We start from the raw sequence: 23413 nt of genomic DNA on the forward strand, positions 1-23413 counted from the left end.
GCTGTCCATTGTAGTTTATTTTTAATCTGAGATCTTTATAATAGGCCATAATTCAAGTAAAAATCTCACAAAGTTCAAGATTGTAAAATACTGACCTTGCCTGAAAATATTGAAAATTTTCGTGTGTAATTTAAAAAGAATCTTAATCGTAGAATTCAAATGTTATTCCGTAGATTACGTTGTTTCTTAATAGAAGAGGGGGAGGGGGTTTCTACGATTTTCTGCATTTAAATTGTTGAATTGCATCAATTGCTAAAATCAAGCATATCGGTATTCCCTTTTTACCATATTCAGCTGTTTCTATGAAACCGGGAAAATATGTTGGGCACTCTGGAAAAACCGGAAACATAATGTCTTAAATTCAGTGGCCACCCTGTGTCCTGTGCCCATGACAAACAATTATATGCAAATCGGAGAGATCGAGCCAAAAAAAATTGTTTTGCTATTTGGCCGAGAGCTGTCGTATTCAGCTTGAACTGTCAAACATGTTATGGTTTGATTAAGAACACAGTTTTGGCCGACGTTGGCGAACAGCTTCAATGACGACGGGTCAAAATAGTTGCTAAAGCTTTGATTCCCATTGTGGCAGCTCGGATCGACCGCTAGGAATTAGTCATTTTGATGCTGGTCGGGCCGAGGTTGCAAAGTTTGCCCTTCGACTTTGAGCTATTTGTTTTGTTTTTTTTTCGGCATTCGTGCTTAGTGTCCAGCCTATTGTAGTCTTACCAACTTGGATAGCATTTACGAGACGGTTTCAAATAGCATATAATGCAGCGACAGTAAGCTTATAGTGTTGTTTACTTTCTGTTTCCATTAGTGATTGTTGCCAGTGTGTTGAAAGCTTTCATATTTTTCATTAACGAATTTCTAGTGTGCCAACCAATCACTGGTAAGAACTACCTACCAATTCAACTCATCTCGTACGTTAAACCTTCACCTGCTAGCATACGCCGTATACCATGTAGACCAAGTTTGTGCAATGTTGTTCCCACATACCTCCTCTCACACCATTTCGCCATTCACTTTTCGATTGAATCTAATCTTTTCTGATTGCTTCACTATAAAAACCAGCGCGATGAAACCTCTTCGACCGGTTCGAACTTTTCCCACATGTTCGATCCGACGATAATCGATCGGCAAGCGCTGGCTACGGCCGTGTCCAGCACAACGAATTCATCGGCTTCTTCATCGCCACTGTCACAGCAGCAACCCGGTCCAGCCGGTTCCGGTATCAACGGGGACCTGCAGAAGACGATGTCCGTCGACAGCAACGGTAGCGTCACGGGGAATAGTGGTTCTGACTCGACGATACAACATGGTTCCAAAGGGGATTTGAAAGATATTGTCACGATCGGGGATCTGAGTGGTGGAACCGGAGATTTGACGACCGTTACCAACGTAGTGATGGATGATGGAAATAATGATAACAACAGTAGCTGTGATGAAAATTCCAGAAAGACCAGTACGATAAGTACGGATTATACATCGCATGAAAATACCCCGGAAAATACGATTACGCCGGGTAGCCAGATGCAGCAGCACTTTGTGTATAACGATCTGGAGCAGGATATGGGTGGAGCTGCTGCCGCTGCCGCACCTGCTGCTTCCTCGGGATGTCAGGAAGCAGACAAAACTGATCAGTGTATTATTACAGTGCCATTAGCCAGTAACGATGAGAATAACAAACCCACTAATACTACTACTACTAACAGTAATACTGAAATTTCATCTAGTCAACAAGTTAGTAACCAGGAAGTATCTACTTCTGCTACTAGTTCTACCGCAACTCCTACCCCTATTTCTAACAATGCAAGCACTAGCAATGGTCCCGTTGATTCCCCGAGTACTGAAAACAGGCAACCGATACGGGAAAGGAAGATGTCTCGATTTTCCGTTACGCCCGTAGTTCTTCCGACAGAGGACATGAAATCAGCTGCCCTAGAATCGCCCAGACCAGGGGAAAATAATGAAATTCCATCTCAAGTTCCTGCTGCGGAAGCTGTTGCTCCGAATGTCGAACCGCAAGTCCCCCAGCAACCAACGGATGTTCCACCGGAACAGATTAATGTGCAAGCTTCGAATGAAGTCCTTCAGCAGCAAATGCTCATGCAACAACAGCAACAGATGGAAATGTATCAGCAGCAGCAGCAGCAAAGATTACTGATGGAACAAAAGGAAGCGGAAATGCGTCAGTATCAATACCAGATGCAACAGCAACAGCAGCAGCAGCTTCAGTTCCAGCAACAACAGCAGCAGCAGCAGCAGCAACAAATCATCTCAGAAGTAACAGCTGCTGAGTACGAACAACAGCTGTATCAGCAGCAACAATACCAGCAAGCAATTCTCCAGCAGCAGCAGCTACTGCAACAGCAACAACAAGCACAACAGCAGCAACAGCAACCACAATCACAACCAGCTTCGGTTTCATCTCAAACCTCACTTGATCACGCATCACGTGATTCCCAGCCTAGTCGCATGCCAGAAACCCTCGAACAGTTGAAAATAGGTCTCGAAAGCATTACACACGTTCACGTGATTACGAGCAAACCGTCGTCATCTTCATCGTCCACACATTCGGTCCAACAACAACAGCAGCAACAGCAACCGATCCAGCAGCCAGTTGATTCCCAAGGTCAACTTCCGCCCAATGATTATCTCGTCCAGCAGCAACAACAACAGCAGCAAACCTACCAAGCACAAGAGTTCGTACCGGATGTCCAACCGGAAGTGGTTCAGGAGTATGTGATAGATGGCAACACGGCGTATTTAGAGCAACAGCTGCAACAACAGCAACTTCTTCAGCAGCAACAGCACTTGCTAAATACACTTCCATCGTCCCAGGACATCTCGATGTACAACTCAAGACGCACGTCGGCCGATATAAACGTCCAACCGGGCACCGATCAGCAGCAGCAGCATCAGCACATTCAACAAACGCAACCCGGATCCATACCAACCTCAGTGACGGCTGTCAGCGCTGCCGGCAGTGATGCCAGCACTCCCAACCTGCGGGATCAGGAGAAACGGTTGTCCAATCAGGGTAGCGTCGATCGGATAGATAGGTAAGTTGGTATCTGGCTATTCAAAATTGCTTTATCTCATTTTTGGTTTTTACTCAACAGTTCTGGAAACAATTCGTTGGCTGATCTCCATCAAAAATTGGCTCAATTGACGTCCGCTCAAATCAACGAGCCACCCGTAGTGCAGCAGCATCCGAAGCCTCCGCAGCTGGCTGCGTTCGAACAGCAGCACCTTCAGACACAGGTAATTTCCGATTAAAATTGGGAGCGCTTAAGACGATTGACTTGAACGTTTCTTTAATTACAGCAAAATTCAACGGTGACGAGTCCTTCGGTGGAATATTCTGAACCCAAGTTCCCGAATGATGCGAAGCCTATGGTTCGTAAAGTGTCTCGCTTCCAGGTGCAAACCGTGCAAGAATCTTCCAAAACAGATCAAACACCACCACAGCTGCAGCAGCAGCAGCAGCAGCAACAACAACAGCCTATTCCGAATTACTCATCGCCTACGGATGAAAAGTCCTGCCAGACTTTCCCTGCCCAACAACAGCAGATGCAACAACAGCTGGTCTGCGAAGTTCCCACTACCAATGATCTGGAGGCCAAGCTCAACCTGGTGATACCGAAAACACCCAACATGGAAGCTGTTCAACCGAACTTTGCTGCAGCTCTACAACAACAGCAACAACAGCAGCAACAACAACAGCAGCAACAACAACAGCAACAACAACAACAGCAGCAGCAACAACAACAGCAGCAGCAGCAGCAAATTCATCAACTTCAACAAATGCAACAACAACAACAACAGATGCAGCAACAGATTCCTCAACAGCAGCAACAACAACAACAACAACAACAACAACCACCACAGCCAATGATTCCAGTAGTTCCTATGCAACAGCAGCAACAAACAGTCCATCAACAGCAACAGCAAATTCTTCAACAACAACAAGCGATATTGCTCCAACAACAGCAGCAACATCACCTTCAGCAACAACAGCAACAGCAACAGATGCAGTCTGTCCAACAACAAATGCAATCGCAACAGATTCATCAACAGCAACTACCACAGCAGCAGCAGTATCAACCTGTGGTACAGATGCAGCCGCCAGTGCAGCAGATCTCACAACAACAACAACAACAACAACCGGTTGCAGTTCAGCAACAACAACAGCAGCAGCACCAGCAACAACCGACGATGATGGCTGCTACATTGCCACCAGTAGTTACGCAGATGTCATCGCAGCAGATGGTGCCGGTGCAGAATGCGAGCAGTAAGTATCGTTTTACTCTTATCAGATTGTGGCTCCTATTATTCTACGTTCAATTACTTATGCATTTTTTTAATGAGTCAAAATGCAAGTCTCCAGGGTCGTTTTTTTTACGTTATTTGACCTGGAAATGTTAACTTTCCTGGAAAATCCGTTTCCTGAAATCCTATGTTTTGGTGTAAAATCTATTCAAATATGTTAGTGACAGTCAGTGTTGGAAAAGTGCACCAAAACTCACTATGACTCTCAAACTTTTCCCTTGGTGAACTTCGTGAAATATCACGATCTTTTCCAACGCTGGTGACAGTATAACATTACCAGAACGCCGCTACCCCGAATGATACAGTACTGTACAGGTACTGTACGCTGTATTTGCTGAGAGGGAAATCGGAGGTAGCAGATAAAATCGTCGAATATGTCGAAGCGGTCAAGACCCAGTTTGGCCGCAAACCCAAAGTCGTGCGGTCCGATTCAGGAGGAGAATATAGCAGCGAGAAACTTCGTTCGTTCTACCGTCAAGAAGGCATCAAGGCACAATACACGGTGGCGCACAGTCCGCAGCAAAACGGAGTGGCGGAGCGACGAAACCGTTATCTCATCGAAATGGGTAGGTGCCTGCTGTTCGATTCTGAATTGCATCAGTGTTATTGGGCGGAAGCATTGAATACGGCGGTATATTTGCAAAACATATCGCCATCAAGATCCGTTACAGTCACGCCGTAAGGAATCACAAGGCGTATCGGTTCCTGGATAAAGCAACCTGGAAAATCTACATCAGCCGGGACGCAACGTTTGTCGAGGCCGGACCAGAAAAGCAGTGATGGGCAAAACACCGGTACAGCACTGGTACGGATTTCTAAATCATAACCAATGTGCTGATCTGTTGTACCGAGTGTTTGGTGCTACTGTCGGTTCGATTTGGTAGTTGCAAGCAACACCGCACCAACAATCAATACGAAACTAACGATTTTAAATTGGCTCACTACTTGACTAGCCTATTGGTCCCAAGCAAACGATTAACGTATCCCATTCTATTCAAAATTCTAGTACTACGCAATGTTTGTTTTGATTCGCTATGAAAGTTTGACAGATAAAATGAGGGGTTATTGGTTTTTCCTATGTTTCGAGGGGTGAATCGATTAGCTTGGGACCGAAGAGAGTACCAGAGGTGAGCCAAAAAGTTGAGCACGTTACTTCGGGACCTTCTAGTCTTAGAGTTACCTCTATGACCGCACCGTGTTCACCAGTTTGCTGCACACGGTGCGGTTCTGATTTTCCAGCACCGGCGTTCGTGTTCACAAGGATGATGTTTTGAATTCAAGAACCGATCCGGTACTGTTCTATGTTTATGTGCGTGGTGCGCATTATTCAGAATTGCCAGTGCTGGCAGATAACTAAACAGAATTTGTATTTGATGAATAAAATTATGAAGTGTCAAGTCGAAATAGCGGTTTTTGAATACAGAAAAACTGTGAATTCAAATGATGTATTATGCAATGTGGGTATATCCAAAATCGGAGTGACGTGGAGACCAGAAATCGTCGACCAACGCCATCTTGAAATCCAAGATGGTGGCTTCCGGTTATAGAAAAAAATTGAAACACTGTCAAATACCTTTCAATATGGGTATTTCAGGAATCAGGGTGACGTCTTGAGACCGGAAATCAATGTCTGACGCCATCTTGAAACCTAGGATGGCGGCTTCCAGTTGTAGGAAAACTGGGAAATAATGTCAAATACCCTTCAATATGGGTATTTCCGGAATCGAGGTGATGTTTAGAGACCAGAAATCAATGTCTGACGCCATTTTGAAATCCAATATAGTGGCTTTCAGTTATAGAAAAACTGGGAAATAATTCCAAATATCCTTCAATATGGGTATTTTTAGAATCTGGTTGACGTATATATACCGGAAATCAATTTATGACGCCATTTTGAAATCCAAGATGGCGGCATCCTGTTAAAGAAAAAACTGGGAAATACTGTCAAATACCCTTCAATATGGGTATTTTCGGAATCGGGGTGATGTCTAGAGACCAGAAATAAATGTCTGACGCCATTTTGAAATCCAAGATGGTGGCTTCCGGTTGCAAAAAACTGGGAAATAATACCAAATATGCATCAATAAGGATATTTTTGGAATCAGGATAACATACGTCATCCCGATTCCAAAAATACTCATTTTGAAGGGTATTTGAAAGTATATCCCAGCTTGTCTAAGACAGGAAGCTGCCATCTTGGATTTCAAAAAGGAGTCGGACATTGATTTCTGCTCTCGAGACGTCACCCCGATTCCGGAAATACCCATATTAAAGGGTATTTGACAGTATTTCTCAGTTTTTCTGCAACCAGAAGCTGCCATCTTGGATTTCAAGATGACATCGGTTATCTATTTCCGGACTCTATACGATATCCCGATTCCAAAAATACCCATATTGAAGGGTATTTAACAGTATTTCTCATAGTTGAAGATGCTAATTTCAAATAACAGACTGTAGTGGTAATGTTTATACGATAGATGGAGTAGATGAAAGCATAGAGTTGATAGTTCCGTTAGAGTACGGCAGTGTGAAGATTGCATATAGCTATTAGAATAGCGAGCTAGAACAACTTTTAAGGAAGGTACAAATCGGTTTTTTCATCTCTCTTTACCAAACTCCCCCTTTGGAGAGGGATGGTGAGGGGTGCCATCTTGACCATAGCCAGTCGGGATGACATGCTGGTGCAGCACAAAGGGATATCAAGACTGCTTATTTGTGTGCCGAGCTAGATGAAGAAATATACATGTGGTCACGACCTGGATTCAAAACGGACGGCGACAAGGTTTGTCGGTTGAAACGCAGCTGAAGCAATCGGCACGGGTCTGGAACCGGAAAATTGACAGCACGTTCAAGAAGATGGGGTTCAATCCTGCCGAATCGGATCCTTGCCTGTACGTGAAGGAGCAACATGGTAAGCGCAGTTACATCTTGATCTACGTTGATGACATGGTTGTATGCTGCCACTCAAAAGAAGAATTCGAGACAATCACAAAAGCACTGGCGAAGCAGTTCAAATTCTCAAGCCTGGGAGAGCTACGACTGTTCCTTGGGATACGCATCGAAATTTAGAAAAACTTCGAAAACTTCACAGAAGTACAGTGGCCTTCAGAAACATTCATAGAAATCTATGGAGCTTAAGGGCAGAAATTTTTATGAACATTAGCAAAATACGGGAGCATGTGAAAGAAGTTTAGTGAGCTCCGAAAATTGGAGGAATTTCAGGGGAGGTCAGTGAGATCAGTTCCATTAGTTTCAGAAAATTATTAGGAAATTTAAAGCAGTTCCCAAATTTTCAGATAACTTCAAAGACGTTAAAAAGTTAAGAAGTTCACTGAAGCTTAACATTTTTAGGACGGTTCAATTCGGCACAGTACAACAAGCTTCATGAAAATTGTAGAAACTTTAGAGAAGTTTTGAGAATTTCAGAAAAGAACAAAGAACCTCAGAGTAGGTCCGTTAACATTAGAGAAGTATAAATTTTAAAGAAGTTTAGAGAACTTCAGCAAATTGTTAAACCTTTAGAGGAGAACCATGATCATTAGAAAAATTGAGGAAACATTAGGAACTCCTATAAAGTTCAGGAAAGGTTAAGAATTTGGTGAGAAGTATTGTGAGCATCAGGCTAGTTTCTCAAACTACAAAAGAACTTCAAGACAGTTTTATTAACATCTGGAAAAATATGGAAACTTTCAAATAGTTCTGAAGACCTCAGAATAGTTCATTTCATTTTCAACGGAGATTTCCAGTGGAATATTCCTCAAAAGGAAGGGGAGGTTAGGTTCCCGAAGAGAACCCCGAGGATACGGAGTTAGGGAATGGGCGGGAGCTCCAACAGGGAGTCCCCATAATAACAGAGTTTTAATATTTCAGAGTTGGGAATTTTCCTTTAATGCTACCGATGTTACTGTCCTTTTGAATAATCGTGGTCAAGTGGTCAAGTTCCGTGTCCTGTTCCTTTGTAGTCGCTGTATTTAATTTTAGTGCCGTCATTCGTCCATTTCCGTGTCCTTGTACGTACTTTGCTTGGTTTGATATCTTCGTTCATCCGTGTCCGAGTCAGTATTTGTTGCCGAGGTATAGTTTTGAGTTCATATATTGGTCCGGATCATTGTCCGTTGTCGTTGCTTGGGTGTTCATAGATCAAATTTGGTTAATCAGACCTGCCTCCTGAAGGATGCAGAAAAGTGCAGCGATGCTGGATGCGGGTATCCCTGATGCTGCCTGAGATCCCGTACAGGGAACGGGGGCATTCGCATACGAAATTCTCCAGTGTAAGTGGAACATTGCACGTATCGCACTGTCGTCTGAACCCGCCTCCGCCTCCCATGTTGTGGGAGACTTTGGTATGGCCGGTTCTCAACCGGGATAGAAGTCGGTGTTCAGGTGGATCCTCCCATTTCCTGGTATCCCCTTTTACCTTCTGGATAAATAAGTCTCGAAATCGCATCGATTCGTTAGTCCAGCAGTTCCATATAGTGATTGTGATCCACCGCTTAATGTCCTGGACCGGGAGCTTTCTGGTGTAAAAGTTGGACTGTCTTCCGGATGCCGCCAGGTGGTCGGCTTCCTCATTACCTCTGATCCCACAGTGCCCGGGGACCCAGACAAAGGTTGTTTTTTGTTTAGGAGCGAACTGCTGGATACCCTGGATCCAGGGGTGTTTACTGCCCATAATCGCATATCAGTCCCATATGGATAGGAAATCAAGCAAAGGTGGGACAGATATGCGATTATGGGTAGTTTAGCTGTTTCAGACTGAAGAGCTGCTAAAACACTGGCAGAATCGGAGAATATGACGATCGGTTTGTTGGAGGGTAGGGTGGCAGCTACGAGAATGGCGGCTAGCTTCAGCAGTGAAAATGCTGCAGGGGTCTGGTAGTCGGTAAAAGGTGCACAGCTTCGGATCGGAAATTCTAATACCAACTGTACCGCTGCTTTGGGATCCGTCAGTGCATCATACTTGATGATTGTTGTATTTGGTTCGATGTAATTCGGCTACTGTTCTCACTAGTGCATGGGAGTTGGTTCCCGCCCGGAAGCTGTTCTTTATCACCGGATCGATGGATAGACCGGGTGAGTTCCAACCTCTGGCTCCACACCAGTGGACCCTGGTTACAGGGAGGAGCTCCAGGTTGGCGGTATTATTGAGGAGATCGTTCGCCTCCATGAGGAGGGACACTCCGTCACTTGTCTCTGTAGTCTCTCCTGCAAAGCCAATCGCTTTCTTGCAAACAGATGCAACTATGTACTTTTCAGAAGGCAGCCTTCCACTCTCCACGCAGGCTGCCAACCTGGGGGTGGATGGGAGGAGACCTGATGTGACCCTAATGGCCTGATAATACACTGGAGCCAGTTTGGAAATCAATCTATCAGCAGCCAGGCAACCGTAGGTCAGTCTGGAATAGACTACCGCTTTTGCTACACGCATACGAATAGCACGGTTGTTCATTAAGTGTCTTTTGGCCAGTGTTCGGAGTAAATCAATCCTCGTTTGGTAGCTCTTTTTCACCTCATTAAAGTGGTCGAAAAAGTTTAGACGCCTATCGAGTCGTAGGCCGAGGATGCGGATAGACCTCTTGAAGGGCATTATTCTTTCATCAATGCTGATTGGAGAGCGGAGCAGAGTTGCGACCTATCACAATCACCATCATCAAACAGCTGATGGTAGTAACGCTTTGTACATTCCTATCAATGTGCTCTCTCCATGACCATCCATCAAGTCGACGAAAGAAGTAAAAAGCAACTGGTGAATGTCGTCTTCTGATGTGATCCATCACCGATCTGGTCATTCCTGAAAATCACGACACTCATCTGTGCTCGTTTTGAAGCAGTTGCTGCTCTGCTTGCTTATGTGAGTGTGTTGGTGAGTGGTAGCTTGTTTTCACGATAGGTTTCGGTTTTGCTGACCCCTGGGGTGGACCGACACCCTTGCTGTCCACCGCTTTAGATGGTAGAGAATCCAACACCTGGACACGACGATGCAGGAAATCCGAGAGCCCTTTCAGTGTGTCCTTCTCCTGGGTCGATGAGAACTCCTCCCATCCTCTGCACGTTGCTGGATCCAGACGCGTTGTAAGCAGGTTCATCAGAAGGAGATCTTTGTATTCTTCCGGTTGTACAAGCTTGTCGAGAGTTTGAACGATCCTTTCGAAATTTTCCAGCAGAATATGCAAGTCAGGGGCCGACTCTTTCGAGATACTAGGCAGCTTGAACAGCGATTGTACTTGGCGCTTCTTCAGTAACTTACTGTTGTTATATCGCTTCAACAGTGTATCCCAAGCGATCTGATAATTGGCTTTGGTCATCTGCAGCGAATTGATTATACTTCTAGACTCCCCCTGAAGGCATCCTTTCAAATAGTGAAACTTTTCAACTTCCGGTAGTTCGGTTTTCCAGTGGATCAGGGAAGTGAAAAGATCCCGGAAGCTAAGCCACTCATCAATATCCCCATTGAACGTCTGTAGTCTAATTTGGGGAAGGCGTACATGACCAGACGCGCCCTGACCTGTTAACTTTGATGAATGAATGGATTGATCGTGTACCGATGGTCCAGATTTCACCTTGATCTTGTCGACGAGGAACGACTTAACTCGATAATAACTGTCGCTGAACTGTTTCCGTTCCTTCTCGTAGGTGTCGCTGTCTTCCGGAAAGTCTTCATGAGATCTAATCTCGATTAGGATGTCACTGAACCTTTCCCATAGTTCATCGAGTTTCTGCAAGGGTACCTCTACCTCTGTAATCGAAAAACCTTCCTTAAAGCCGTCCACGAACTGTAGGATGTCGTTGAAGCATGACTGTGTGTCCTTCAGCATCATCTTCAGTGCCCTGAGGGATGGCGGTTTCTTGCCGACAGCGGATTGCAAAGTGGTTGTTCGTCACGCACGAGAAGAGAAGACAGTGGTGTAGTATGCTGCGATTTATCCTAGCTTCGCCAGGCATATACTATACAATTCTGTATTTTACCTGGTCGAAAATAATGTTGTTCCCAAATGGGAGAACAAACGATGAAATAAGCCACCAGTCGCAGCAGCTCACATGTGACGTCACGGCTCGTTTCGGTAAGGGATCAATGGAGTCGAAAGGAAATTCAGGATGTAATATCAAGAGAACCTTGGCCACGACTGGCCATATACTGTTGTGCCTCACCTGGAGAAACAAACAGTAGTACTCTTCTTGGAAATTAAACCATCAAATCGCAAACCAGGAAATATTTTTCTCACTGAATACGGGCCTCAATCAATCGACTCAATTTACAGTATGTGAGTAATGGATATGGATACGATCGAAGAGGAAAAACATAAATCACCAACGTGTAATCTCTGAGCCTAGCTTCGGCTTACATATACTATATTCTACACTGACTTGGAGAAAAATAGTTTGATGCTCCCTCTTCATTATGCGTAATCCGGAACCCACAGATTAGTTAAGGATGCTTCGGTGAACGGTCAGGGTTGAAAAATTCCAAAATTCAATCCGTTTGGTTGAAGACGAGTACGGTGTCTTTGCTGATGACGTAGTAGCTTCGGTGGTGGACGACGGGCATTGCCTGTGCCAAAATGGTGCCAAGGCTTTGATCACGTTGGTCAGCAAGGTATATGCTATGTAGATCTCGACGTTGGAATCCTCCAATAAGTGATAACTATCGATTGCAGTACGTAGATGTGCAAGGCTCGAAGGACCAAATGTCGGTTCCGATAGCTCTGCCGACATGAAATTGGGTTTCACCAACCCTTATGGCTCCATAGGGATGACGCATTCATAATAAGGCTTCTCCTCTGCTCTGAGTATGGTCTCCTAATTACCCCGTTTGATAGGGTTCCGGGGCCTTTCTTGTTTATTGCACTAAGTACACGTGTCGTACGGTTAAATACACATTACGCGAAACACATTTATTTACGATTAGACTAACATTTATTTTACTACTACTTAACTCTAGTCATAAGTGTAAAAACTATGTATGATTCCCCCGATCGAACCGTTTTCACCGGCGAATCGATAGGCACTAGCGATGAATTTGGGGTTCGCAAGTTCCATCCCGCTCCATCTCTCGGCCACGATCTCGATAAGAGATAACGGCCGATTATCCTCTCCCGCAGGCCGATCGTAACTCACCACCACATAGCCTATGTGTGTTTGGTAGATGTTGCTGAGATCACCACGCCGTAAACAACGAGGTCCTGTCTATCTTTTCTGGATATAGTGCAGTTGTAGCCAGCGACACAAGGGATAGTGGACTGTATGTAAAGATGATGACCATTCCAGGGTTGTAGTGCGAGGGGTTCAAGGTGATTTCCAACAACTGGAGCGGAGTACATTGGTGGTTCATCGGACAGATGTGAGTATAAGCACATTTTTTCCACCGAATGGTGGAATCCAACGGATTTAGTCCACCGTAGGACAGCGTTCGTGGCTGCTTTTAATTTTCTGCGGATAGCCTTCACGGTGCTGCCAACTACTACCAAGACGATGTCGGCTGCATACACAAAAATGTATATTTCCTTGGGAAGATTGTTGAAAACTCCGTTTATCCGTATTAAAAACAGCGGGACTGCGATCACAGAACCTTGTGGAACGTCTCCTTCGGGAAACCTCTGGATCTATGGTTGCCAATACATACTTGAAAAGTACGATGTTGGAGAAAATTCTTCAGAAAATGGATAATGTGGCCGGACAGACCCCATTCCGCAAGTTGGACAAGGATGTCAGGCGTCCATGTCCGATTGTATACCGTGGCGATGTCTAAAGTGGCTAGCTCCACGCGTCCCGAAGTACCTGATTTAGTGTGGTGAAATAGGTCCCAGTGCCATGTCCGGGACGGAAGGCGTGCTGGTGATGGTCAATGTAGCCGTTACTCTCCAAGTGGAGCACGATGTTTGTATTTTTAAATTCATTATTTTCTTTAAAATATCCATAGTAAGAAAATTATTAAATTCTCTGAGACTTCCAGGTATTTTGAGGAAAAAATAAAATTTCCTGAGGATTCCCCGTTTTCCAGGTTTTTGCAGTTAGTACACATCCTGACCAAAACTTTCTATTGAATCTTTCGTTTTAAAGGTTCATATCGTACATAAGTGTTTAAGAGATACTGATTGAATAAGTCTTAAACATGAAACATTTATTTGGTGTGCCATCAGAACGACTACTTTTTGTTCTCTTTGGTCACTTTTTAGTCACTATGTTTACAACTATAAGACACTATTTGGTCACTTATTTCTTCAACATGGTCACTAAAATCAATATTTTAGACAGCAGTAATAGCTACCAGCACTGTCATGCAAAACACTTGAATATTACACGTTGACCAGTGTTGGCAAAATCATCAATCAAATAATATTTTTCCGCTCTCATACGATCTCAATATCACGCGTGATATTGGAACAAAGTGTCTTGCTTGATATTCATTTTACAAGCTCCTTTGATATTGCGAGACTATTCGCAACGTGCAAAAATCAAGCTAAGAGCTGACTCGACACAAACATGATTCCGTTCCACATCGTTTTCTTAGAAAGAGAAAGTATAGTTTGCTATCTCTTTTTATTCTACACCGATGGCGGACACGAAGGGACTGCTGCCAGCCGTTATGGAAGTTTCGATTGCATTCGGGTGTAAAGCAAAAATCAATAAACTCAATATCACCTCAGTTTGGTGAGATTTGCAGTTGGTGAGTTTTGTTAGCTTGATATTCCGAGCTGCGATATCACAGCTTGCAAAAACAACTGCAAATGTTTGCTTGTTGATTTTTGTCTACGAAAATCAAGCGTGATCTTGGGCGTTGGTGAGATTTGATGTTTTGATATTTTTCCAACACTTCACGTTATATTGCGTTGAGGCGTTCAGTTGCAGAACTTCTTGGGTCGGTCTATCCGGGGCACGTTCCTCGCTTTACGGACGGATCGCGATCACGGGCTGGAGTGGGACTCGGAGTGGCAGGACCAAACTCCGCAACAAGTCAAAGTCTACCGGAGAAGTGTTCCGTTTTTTCCGCAGAAGCCGCTGCTATTCTTGATGCAGCCATCACTCCTGCAGATCAACCGATCCTTGTGCTAACGGACTCACACAGCGTCATCCAGGCGCTGGAATCCGAAGCCCCGCGCCACCCCTGGATACAAGCCATTACACGATATGCCCCAACCCTCAACCGTTTTTACGTGGATTCCCGGGCACTGCGGTGTTCCTGGAAATGAGGCTGCGGACAGGCTGGCGGGATCCGGTCCATCTGGTCCCCGCTTCACCAGGAACGTACCACTCCTAGACGTCAAGCGTTGGATCGCGAATATTATCATGGAAGCCTGGCAGGAGGAATGGTTTCAGTCGCGGACCACTTTCCTGAGAAAGATCAAAGAAACCGTACGACCCTGGCTAGACAGCCACAAGTACAAGGACCAACGGATCATTTCAAGACTCCGGACTGGCCATGCGAGGATTTCCCACAATTTTGGTGGGACACCCTTCCACAAGGTTTGTCCAATCTGCAGCATCCCTGCCTCGGTGGAACACGTGCTGTGTGTCTGCCCAGAGTTTCAAAGGCTACGCGAACAACACCGACTCCCAGAGAACATCAGGGAGCTACTTGGCAACGACCCCTCGACGCTGGCTGCGCTGATTGCTTTCTTGAAGGACGCCCACCTGTACAACCAAATCTAGCACTCTCGTCGTTGGCTGCGCTGTCCGTGTTCTTCCACTTTCCTATTTTCCTGCCGTCGGGGTATCTCTGCCGGACTGTCTCACTGTCTCTTACGGTGGAGCTCTACCTTGTTCGCGCATCCATTCCTCACCACAGTCCCGATGTAACTCCCATTTTACATTAAGTTTTTTTTTTTAATGTTGTTCCAGAGCCAGTTTTACGTTACGTTAATGTTAGACTGAAACGTTTCCTTAGAGGCAGGCCCTAAGCCTGACCTTCTACTATCAAATGTGATGAACTAGCCTACGGCTAAAAATCACAAAAATAAAGAAAAAAAAAAAAAAAAACTCCACGTTTTATATTTAATTATATTATATATTATTTATATTATTGAAAAAAGTAACAAAAACAGAACATAACGCATATTTAACAAATTGAAAGAGTGGTGACAGAGTATTGGTGGAAGGAATTGAAAGCCATAATGAGGGTTCGTTTCAACTCGAAAAGTGACGTTACTTTCATTGAAAGCGATAAACAAAGCAACGATGAGAAAATCCACAACCGTTCTTTCGATCTAAAACGCTGTACGCTGGTTGTCAAATAATTGCAACACAGAAACCACCATCAATAAAGCGCTATAACATGTTATAACTCTGTAGTCTGAACGTACTATAAGCGTACCTTCTTCTTTTTCACTTTCGCATCGTGCTGATAGTCAAGCTAGGCGTTATAGATATGATGCGTTGAACACAGTGTATGACAAACATAGAACTCGAGTTTATTTTAGAGCTTCGAAAATGTAGCGCCCTACGCTGCCGTTAAACGCATAAGAGTCCCACGGTGCATAAAGATTGCATAGAACATGGAACAGTTAATCGTATAACGGAAGTACGCGAGATATAAAAAAAATTTGAATCCCGAAGTTTTATGAAATACCTTCTAAAATCCCTTCAACAAACGTCTAATTTCTCACCCACAGACACCGTCGCAGTCTACTCGGAACAGAATGCCATGGAGTCGTTCACCAGCGAAGACATCGGCCAGAACCTGGTGGCCATCCAGAATCATTTGCGAAGTTTGCAGCTGATGCCCAGTGCTCGACAGCAGTTGCAACTGTTGCTCCAGCGTCAGCATATCGAACACGAAGAGCTGAAGTTGCGCCATTTCCTCGAGCTGGAAAAGTTCCTCAAACAGCAAAAGGAGGACATGAAAGCGGCAGCGCAACAGCAGCCGGCTGCACCGCAACCGCAGCCGCAGCAACAACAACAGGTGCAAGTACCGATGCAGGGCCCCGGTCCACAGCAGCAGCAGCAGCAGCAGGGGCCTGTTATCACGGACATCACATCGCCGACGCTTACCGTAAGTCGAGGCTTCGATCAGAATACGATCACCACTCCTTCCTACAACAACTACAGCACGATCGGTAGCTCCAGCAGTGGCGGCAGTGGTCCCGAATTGATCGAGCTGGACGCGTCGTTGACGATCGTTAACGAAACGAACAAATAGACAAATAACCCAACCCTGCTAATTTATAGTGTGACACGAGGGGGTAATGCAAAACAAAGCAAAGTGGTAGTTTTAGTGGTTCGTTTTTAGGGTGTTTTTTCTTCCTAGAGGAATTTAATTGCTACTGCTTGTGAGCATTGTTTTTTTTTTTATGAACGTACATATATTTATCTAGAGGTATATATAGAAGCCACATTTTATTGGCTTTTCGTTTCTCCTTCACTTTTCCGGGGCTGCTGGTTGGCTGTTGAATAACGCTTTCGTCGTTCATCTGAAACCGAAAATGAAAAGAAAATGAAGAATATCCTAAACGAGCCCAAATAACCTACCTTTCGACAGACACACTCTACCAGAGGAAATACGAAACGATGCGCGCAACGATTCCATTCCAGTTTCATCCCAGAGAAGAAAAAAATATCGCTGCGAGTTGACTGCATAGTTTTGGTCTTGAAACTTTCACCCTTCCTTGTATAGTTGATTGCATGCTCGCTTTTGGGAACTGAGGGACATAATTTGACCGAATCCTGTGGTCCGTAGGATGGTGAACTTTGTTAAACCAATAGATGTTTGGCGTTAACTTTAATCCTGCAATTTCCGGTGCACACAACTTTGCTATTTTCCGGATGTTCAATGCTTTTGTTAGGTAACGCCCTTTGGTTCCCGTCAATGAATACAAGTTCGACTAGAGGGACGACGGTGTTTTTTGAAACATAAAACAAATATTGCTGTTAATCGTATAGAGAGAAAAGAAATGATATTTACTCACAAAGAAAATACACACACTTACTGCAAAATGGTAAAAAGAATTGTATAAACAACAAAAACACAAACACATACAAGTGTGCATATTTTATATTCGGATAACTAAGTAAAATAATCGATAGGCGCTTTAGTTTCTAGACGAAAACAAAATATAAACGTATGCATATTCCGCAGTGATTGAGAAGCAACACGCGCACGAAAGTGTTTGGTTCCACTCACTAGAGACACGTCTGTTGAGTATCCGGCTAGTGTGCATATTATCCATACCGGCAGTGGTGAATTCGAGGATCACGCACTGCTTTACGACAGATTTGAAATTGAATTTACTGAATTCCTTGCGCTTGCTGACGAGAAACCTAAATGTGTGTCATTTCTCCCTCGCAACGATGGTGTGTAAAACTTATCTCATCATTTTGCTTCACATCTAGGTACATGTTTGGTAGAAATTTTGTATAGGAAAAACTGAAACGTGGAACGCGGAGTCTGCCACTCGTGTTGTCGTCGTCGTTCACTTGGAAAAGGGAAAACGGTATGAGAGGCAGAAATTGAGTGAAAGAAGAACGATATGAACGATTGTTGATGGTTTATCATAAACCGCTTTCTTAGCTAGTGGACGGAAGAAAACAAAAAGTTTAAATACTACGCGGAAAGTAACACGAAGGAGACTTATGAAATAGGAACGGAAGGTAAGCAAAGAATAGGAAAGAGTAAAATATTCATCGCTAACGACCCAAATTTAGTAGGGTTGATATTACTTTATTGTATTATATATTATATTATCTATATTATATGAAATGAAGAATAATTAAGATATTAAATATCTACTAAAATGGATAAAAAAGCAAAACAGCAGGACATGTCCCATTCTGTACCATTCAGTTCCAAAAACAAATCCGAAATCCGTTGTTTAGTTTCGTTGCAAATATTTTTTTTCCTGGATATCCTCTTATTTTCTCTTATATTGTTGTTTTAAATTCTCCAAGATAGATGCCATGTTATCCTTAACTTGCCCCGTAACGTGGGTAGATCACCTTTTTGTGGTACGTTACGGGATGTAAGATCTACCACCGATTCCTAGTCCTCACTACTTCAAACTAGGAGAACAGGATTTCTCAGTAATCAAAGGAGCACATCTTAATACTTGTTACTTTTTATGCCTGGTTGATAGTGACAAGACTCGGCTTTGTCCACCGAGGATGATCTTGAAACACGGGGAAAAAAAAAGAGTTAGTTAGTCTTTATCTGTGTGATTCCTAATCTTCTATTCGTTGTTCCCTAGTTTGAAGTGGTAAAGACTAGGGTTCTGATGCATGGTCACTATCGGTGTCATTCTTTAATTTTGTTGCTAAGGAATCCAATTTTGACTGACGAAGGGGCGCGCCTTTGGAGGGCGTTTCAACACTCCGAAGGGTATAAATAGCAGAACCTTTCAATTAGAGTCGGATCCTTGTGATAAATGCAAGAATGACAACTATAAATAAATCGAATACTTCATCATTTCTCAGTAGTAATGGAGTAATACGAACTGCACTAAACTAAGGACACGGGATGTACTACAATAGATCAAACTACTGGGCGCAGTGTTTTTTTTTTTAACTATCAGAGAGATTTTTAGCCGTTGGCTAGTTCATCTCTATAAAATGGGACGACCCAGAGAGGGGTTCTGCCAGCAAATTTTGTTACGGAGTTGGCTTACAATTCACATGTACTCAAATAGCAGCAATTAAAACAGATTCCAGTAAAAAGACTAACAATACAGGCAACGAGAAAAAAAAACAATCTGGTGCATCAAAGTTAGGTAGGGTTTTGAAAGAGATCGGAGCTCCACCGTAGGAGGGGTAATCCCCCGTTCGGTAGAGATGTACCGTCAGCCAAAAGAAAGTTAAAAGGACCTCAATGTTGTTGTATAACCCAGCGTCCTTGAGGAAATAAATAACTGTCGCTAAAGTGGAAGGTTCGTCGCACAGTATGTCCCTAATGCTGTTGGGAAGTGCGTACTGCTCCCGTAGTTGTTGGTATTACGGACACAGGCATAGGATGTGTACCACCGATGCTGTTAGCGCTGCTGTCATAGGATGTGTTCCACCGATGCTGTGGTTCCGCAAACGTAGCACATTCTGTGGAACTGCGTCCCACCAAAACTATGTGAGATCCTTGGCCTGTCCTAAGACGAGAAACCACCTTCTGGTCCCGTAGTTTCGACATATCCGTCCACTTGCTCGTCGTTCCTTTGATTCTTCGGATGAAGTGGGATTGGGATTGGCACCACTCTGCTTCCCAGGCTTCCCACATTTTGCTGACTATCCATCGCTTTATGTCCTGTAGTGGCACTTCGTCGGTGTAACGGGGGCCAGCTGGTCCAGACCCTGCCAGGCTGTCGGCTTCGCTGTTTCCTGGGATACCGCAGTGCCCGGGGATCCAGGAAATACCCTGTATCCAAGGGTGAGTGATGGTCTCCGATGTAAGGGCTTGTATCACACTATACGAATCGGATAGCACCAGTATGGGCCGGTCCGAGGGTGTTGTAACGGCAACATAGATGGCCGCAGCTTCGGCGGAGAAAACCGAGCATTGTGGCGGTAGGCTGCTACTCATCGGTGCTGAAATTCCGGCTACTCCAATTCCGACCCCGGCTCGGGAAAGCGATCCGTCCGTGTATATGTGGGCATGGGTTGGGTATTCCGAGCCTAGCAGTTCGGCTATTGTTCTCTTCAGCGCTGCAGAGTTATCTCCAGCCTTGAACCTGCTTTTTATCCGACTCTCGATTTTTGGTGGAGGTATGCGCCAACTTTTGTCCGTACCAGTGGACCTTGGCCACTGGGGGGAGCTCCACATTGGCAGTCATGCGGACGAGTCTGTTCCCCTCATCGAGGAGAAAGATCCTGTCATTTCCGGAGGTCATTGCGGTAAAGGCAGCGGCTTTCGTTGCAATTGCTGCGGTTATACGATGGTGGGAGGGCAGAATACCCCCTTCGATGCATGCGGCATCGGCGGGCGTTGACGGAAGAAGACCGGAGACAATCCGAACGTAGGTGTTAAAAGTTGGTGCTAGTATCTGCACGAGCTTTTCGGTGGCGATGCACGTCATCTCAAGATCGTACAGTAGGCGACTATCGATGACGGCTCTTGCAACCCGGAAACGAGTGTCGCGATTGTTAGACCGGTGGGGGCGAGAGATAGTGCGGATCAAGTTGATCCTACTGCGGCAGTCGTTCTTGATCGCCTTAGGCTCTGAACCATTTGGTGGATTATTTTAACTTTTGGTTAAAATTTGACAGATGGAAAGTTATCGATTGACCCTGCTATCCGAGCTTGGTTACTTCTGACAGACAAGAAGTTAAATTTTGACAACTTTGGCTGAGTTCTTCTCGAAAACCGGTCGATCGACAGCACAGGGATTTTCAAACATAGAAAATAACTTTCGAAATGTCACTTTTAACCACGAGTTAAATTTAACTCGGCAAATGGTTCACAGCCTTAAAGTGCTGATCGAAGTTGAGGGACCGGTCAACAAGTACCCCCAGAATACGGACCGTCTTCTTCAGTGGTATGGGCTGTTGTATGAACTTTAATACGTGGCCCGCTGACACGGTGCCGGGATGGACACACGTGGCACCTGACGCTTTTGGTGGCCGAAAGCTGGAAACCTACCGCGCTGGCCCATCTGGCTACAGCGGAGACTGCTGCCTGGGCCTTGATCCTGTTACGTGCTGCTGTTGGGCCGGTAGTTACGATAAGTACATCGTCTGCATACACGAAAATGTAAACATTTTTTTTGGCAGTCCTCCGAAAACTCCGTTCATGGCAACAAGGAAGAGGGTAACGGCGGTAACTGAACCTTGTGGAACGCCCGTCTCTTCTCTGAAAAACTGGGACCTCGTGTTGCCAACTGCGACTCTGAAAGAGCGATCGGTCAGGAAATTTTTGATGAAGTGGACCATGGGTCCACACAGCCCCCAGTTGACAAGCTGCTCTAAGACGAGGGGCGTCCACGTCCTGTTGAAGGCCTTCGATATATCCAACGAGACGATCTCGGTGTGGAGACCGCTATCGTTGGCACTCTTGAGGACCTCCCCTAATGTTGCAAAATAAGTTGACGTTCCGTACCCTTGACGGAAGGCGTGCTGTCGATGGTCTAGCAGGTTTTCGGCTTCAAGGAAATGCTTTAGCCTCCTGTTGACCATTCGCTCCAGGACCTTGGCCGCCAGCTGGACACCAAGTATGGGAAGCTCGGAGTCCATATCGACAACCAGGAAAGGTATCGTCTTCAAAACCCCGATGGCCACGGAGTGCCGGAAGTTGTTTCCCCGTTTTGCTGTCCACGTATACTTACCGCCTAGACAGCGGTTCATTTGGTCTGTTGTCGCTTTGTTAGTTTCCTGGAGCGCGATGACCCAGGGGGGATCTTCGTGGCAAAGGAGCTCTAGATCACCAATGTGGTTCAGGAACCCGTTAATGTTCCACTACAGGATGAAGTTTACTGGCTTAGGCAAGGCAGGAGTGGGGTACGAGCGCGCTGTGATTGTGGAGCTAGTGTCATCGCGACGGTGACTGCCACTCTGGGCGACGGGTAGATCTATATCGTAGGTGTCCAGCTGACAGATTGATGTTGTTTGCTGAATGAGGCAGGGCCCCACCAAGGGCAGGTGTAGAAGTTCCACCCACCCAGGGCAGGGATGACCCAACATAGAGAGAAGAGGTATTACATGGTGGCGTACTGGGTTTGGCAGCTTCGGTCGTTGTTATAGCAGCGTGTTTGAGTCCCTCGAAGTCCTTCGGGGAATGGGTCGATGAGCCCTTGTCCGTCCCGATACTTGACGCAGACTTGACTCCCTCGTCGTCCATAGGTCCCGAACAGAGGAACAAAAAAAAACCTTAACTTGACCTTAAATGTTGTTGCTGGAATTTTCCCGAAAGTAAAAATCTTCTGAGAATCATATTAAAGTCCTAATTTGTTCCTATTTATATGGCCACTAAAACCATCATGCTGTGTGGTTTTTCCTGAAATGGTCGGTAATTAAATGCACTCCCAACTTATGAATATGTTAAAGCTCTATCTTGACATATGCCAACTTCGTTGGAAATGCTTTAAACACAGACAAACAGACATAACACATTGAATATTTCTCACTGTAAAACATCGTCCTTAAAACATTACCGCCATCTGTTGAGTACACTGTGGTGGGTAGTACGCTGAACAGATGGCGGTAGTGTGGAAACGTCAAACGCAAGGTAATTGACTATGAGCGCCACAGGTGGCGGTACTACCAACTAAGATACTTTTAAATTGACCGATAAATGCTTGTTCGATGAACATCTTGCGAGTGTTATGTCTGTTTGTCTGTGCTTTAAATCTCTATCATGTCGCTTGACAGTAATATCAACAATCAATACGAAACTAACGATTTTAAATTGGCTCACCACTTTAGTAGCCTATTGGTCCCAAGCAAACGATTAACGTACCCTATTCTAGTCGAAATTCTAGTACTACGCAATGTTTGTTTTGATTCACTATGAAAGTTTGACAGATAAAATGAGGGGTTATTGGTTTTTCCTACACGGATAGAAATTTCCTTATACCTTTTGGCAAATTTCTATTGCTGATTATTCATAAAATGTATAAGTCAACTAATAAGCAGACGCCTTGCAAAAAGTTAACGAAGCTCATGTGTCAAATGAAATGTATAAGTGGTTACACATACCTTTTATGCATTCTTGTAGGACCTATTTGGTTTGCCTTATGGAATGTATAAGGCTGATCTTTTGGCAAAAATGTATAAGTGAAACACATGAATAAAATAATTGATTTTCGTTTCGTGTATGTTTCGAGGGGTGAATCGATTAGCTTGGGACCGAAGAGAGTACCAGAGCTGAGCCAAAAAGTTGAGCACGTTATTTCGGGACCTTCTAGTCTTAGAGTTACCTCTATGGTAATATCATAGAGGTAACTCTAGCACCAGAAGGTCCCGAAGAAACGAGCTCAACTTTCTGGCTCAGCTCTAGTACTATCTTCGGTCCCAAGCTAATCGATTCACCCCTCGAAACATAGGAAAATCCACTAACCCCTCATTTTATCTGTCAAACTTTCATAGCGAATCAAAACAAACATTGTGTAGTACTGGAATTTATACTAGAATGGGATATGTTAATCGATTTGCTTGGGACCAATAGGCTACTCAAGTAGTG

At 44.6% G+C, this 23413-nt stretch overlaps 1 protein-coding gene across 6 annotated transcripts in view; it reads left to right on the forward strand.

Moving 5' to 3' along the window:
- LOC135701158 (serine/threonine-protein kinase Wnk-like) overlaps positions 1-18074 on the forward strand; it is a 158032-nt gene extending 139958 nt beyond the window's left edge. For all 6 annotated transcript variants that reach the window (XM_065221860.1, XM_065221864.1, XM_065221865.1 and 3 more), the window contains 4 exons: positions 1072-3062; positions 3123-3264; positions 3328-4294; positions 15939-18074. In XM_065221860.1, coding sequence (XP_065077932.1) covers positions 1072-3062; positions 3123-3264; positions 3328-4294; positions 15939-16465 — 3627 coding nt within the window. In that variant the 3' untranslated portion in view covers positions 16466-18074. The remainder of the gene's footprint in view (positions 1-1071; positions 3063-3122; positions 3265-3327; positions 4295-15938) is intronic.
- The last annotated feature ends 5339 nt before the right edge of the window (positions 18075-23413 follow it).

The sequence above is a fragment of the Ochlerotatus camptorhynchus genome, unplaced genomic scaffold (genome assembly GCF_037179485.1).
Source record: "Ochlerotatus camptorhynchus isolate MF236.1 unplaced genomic scaffold, CSIRO-AGI_Acam_v1.1 ptg000150l, whole genome shotgun sequence".
NCBI classification, from domain to species: Eukaryota; Metazoa; Arthropoda; class Insecta; order Diptera; family Culicidae; genus Ochlerotatus; species Ochlerotatus camptorhynchus.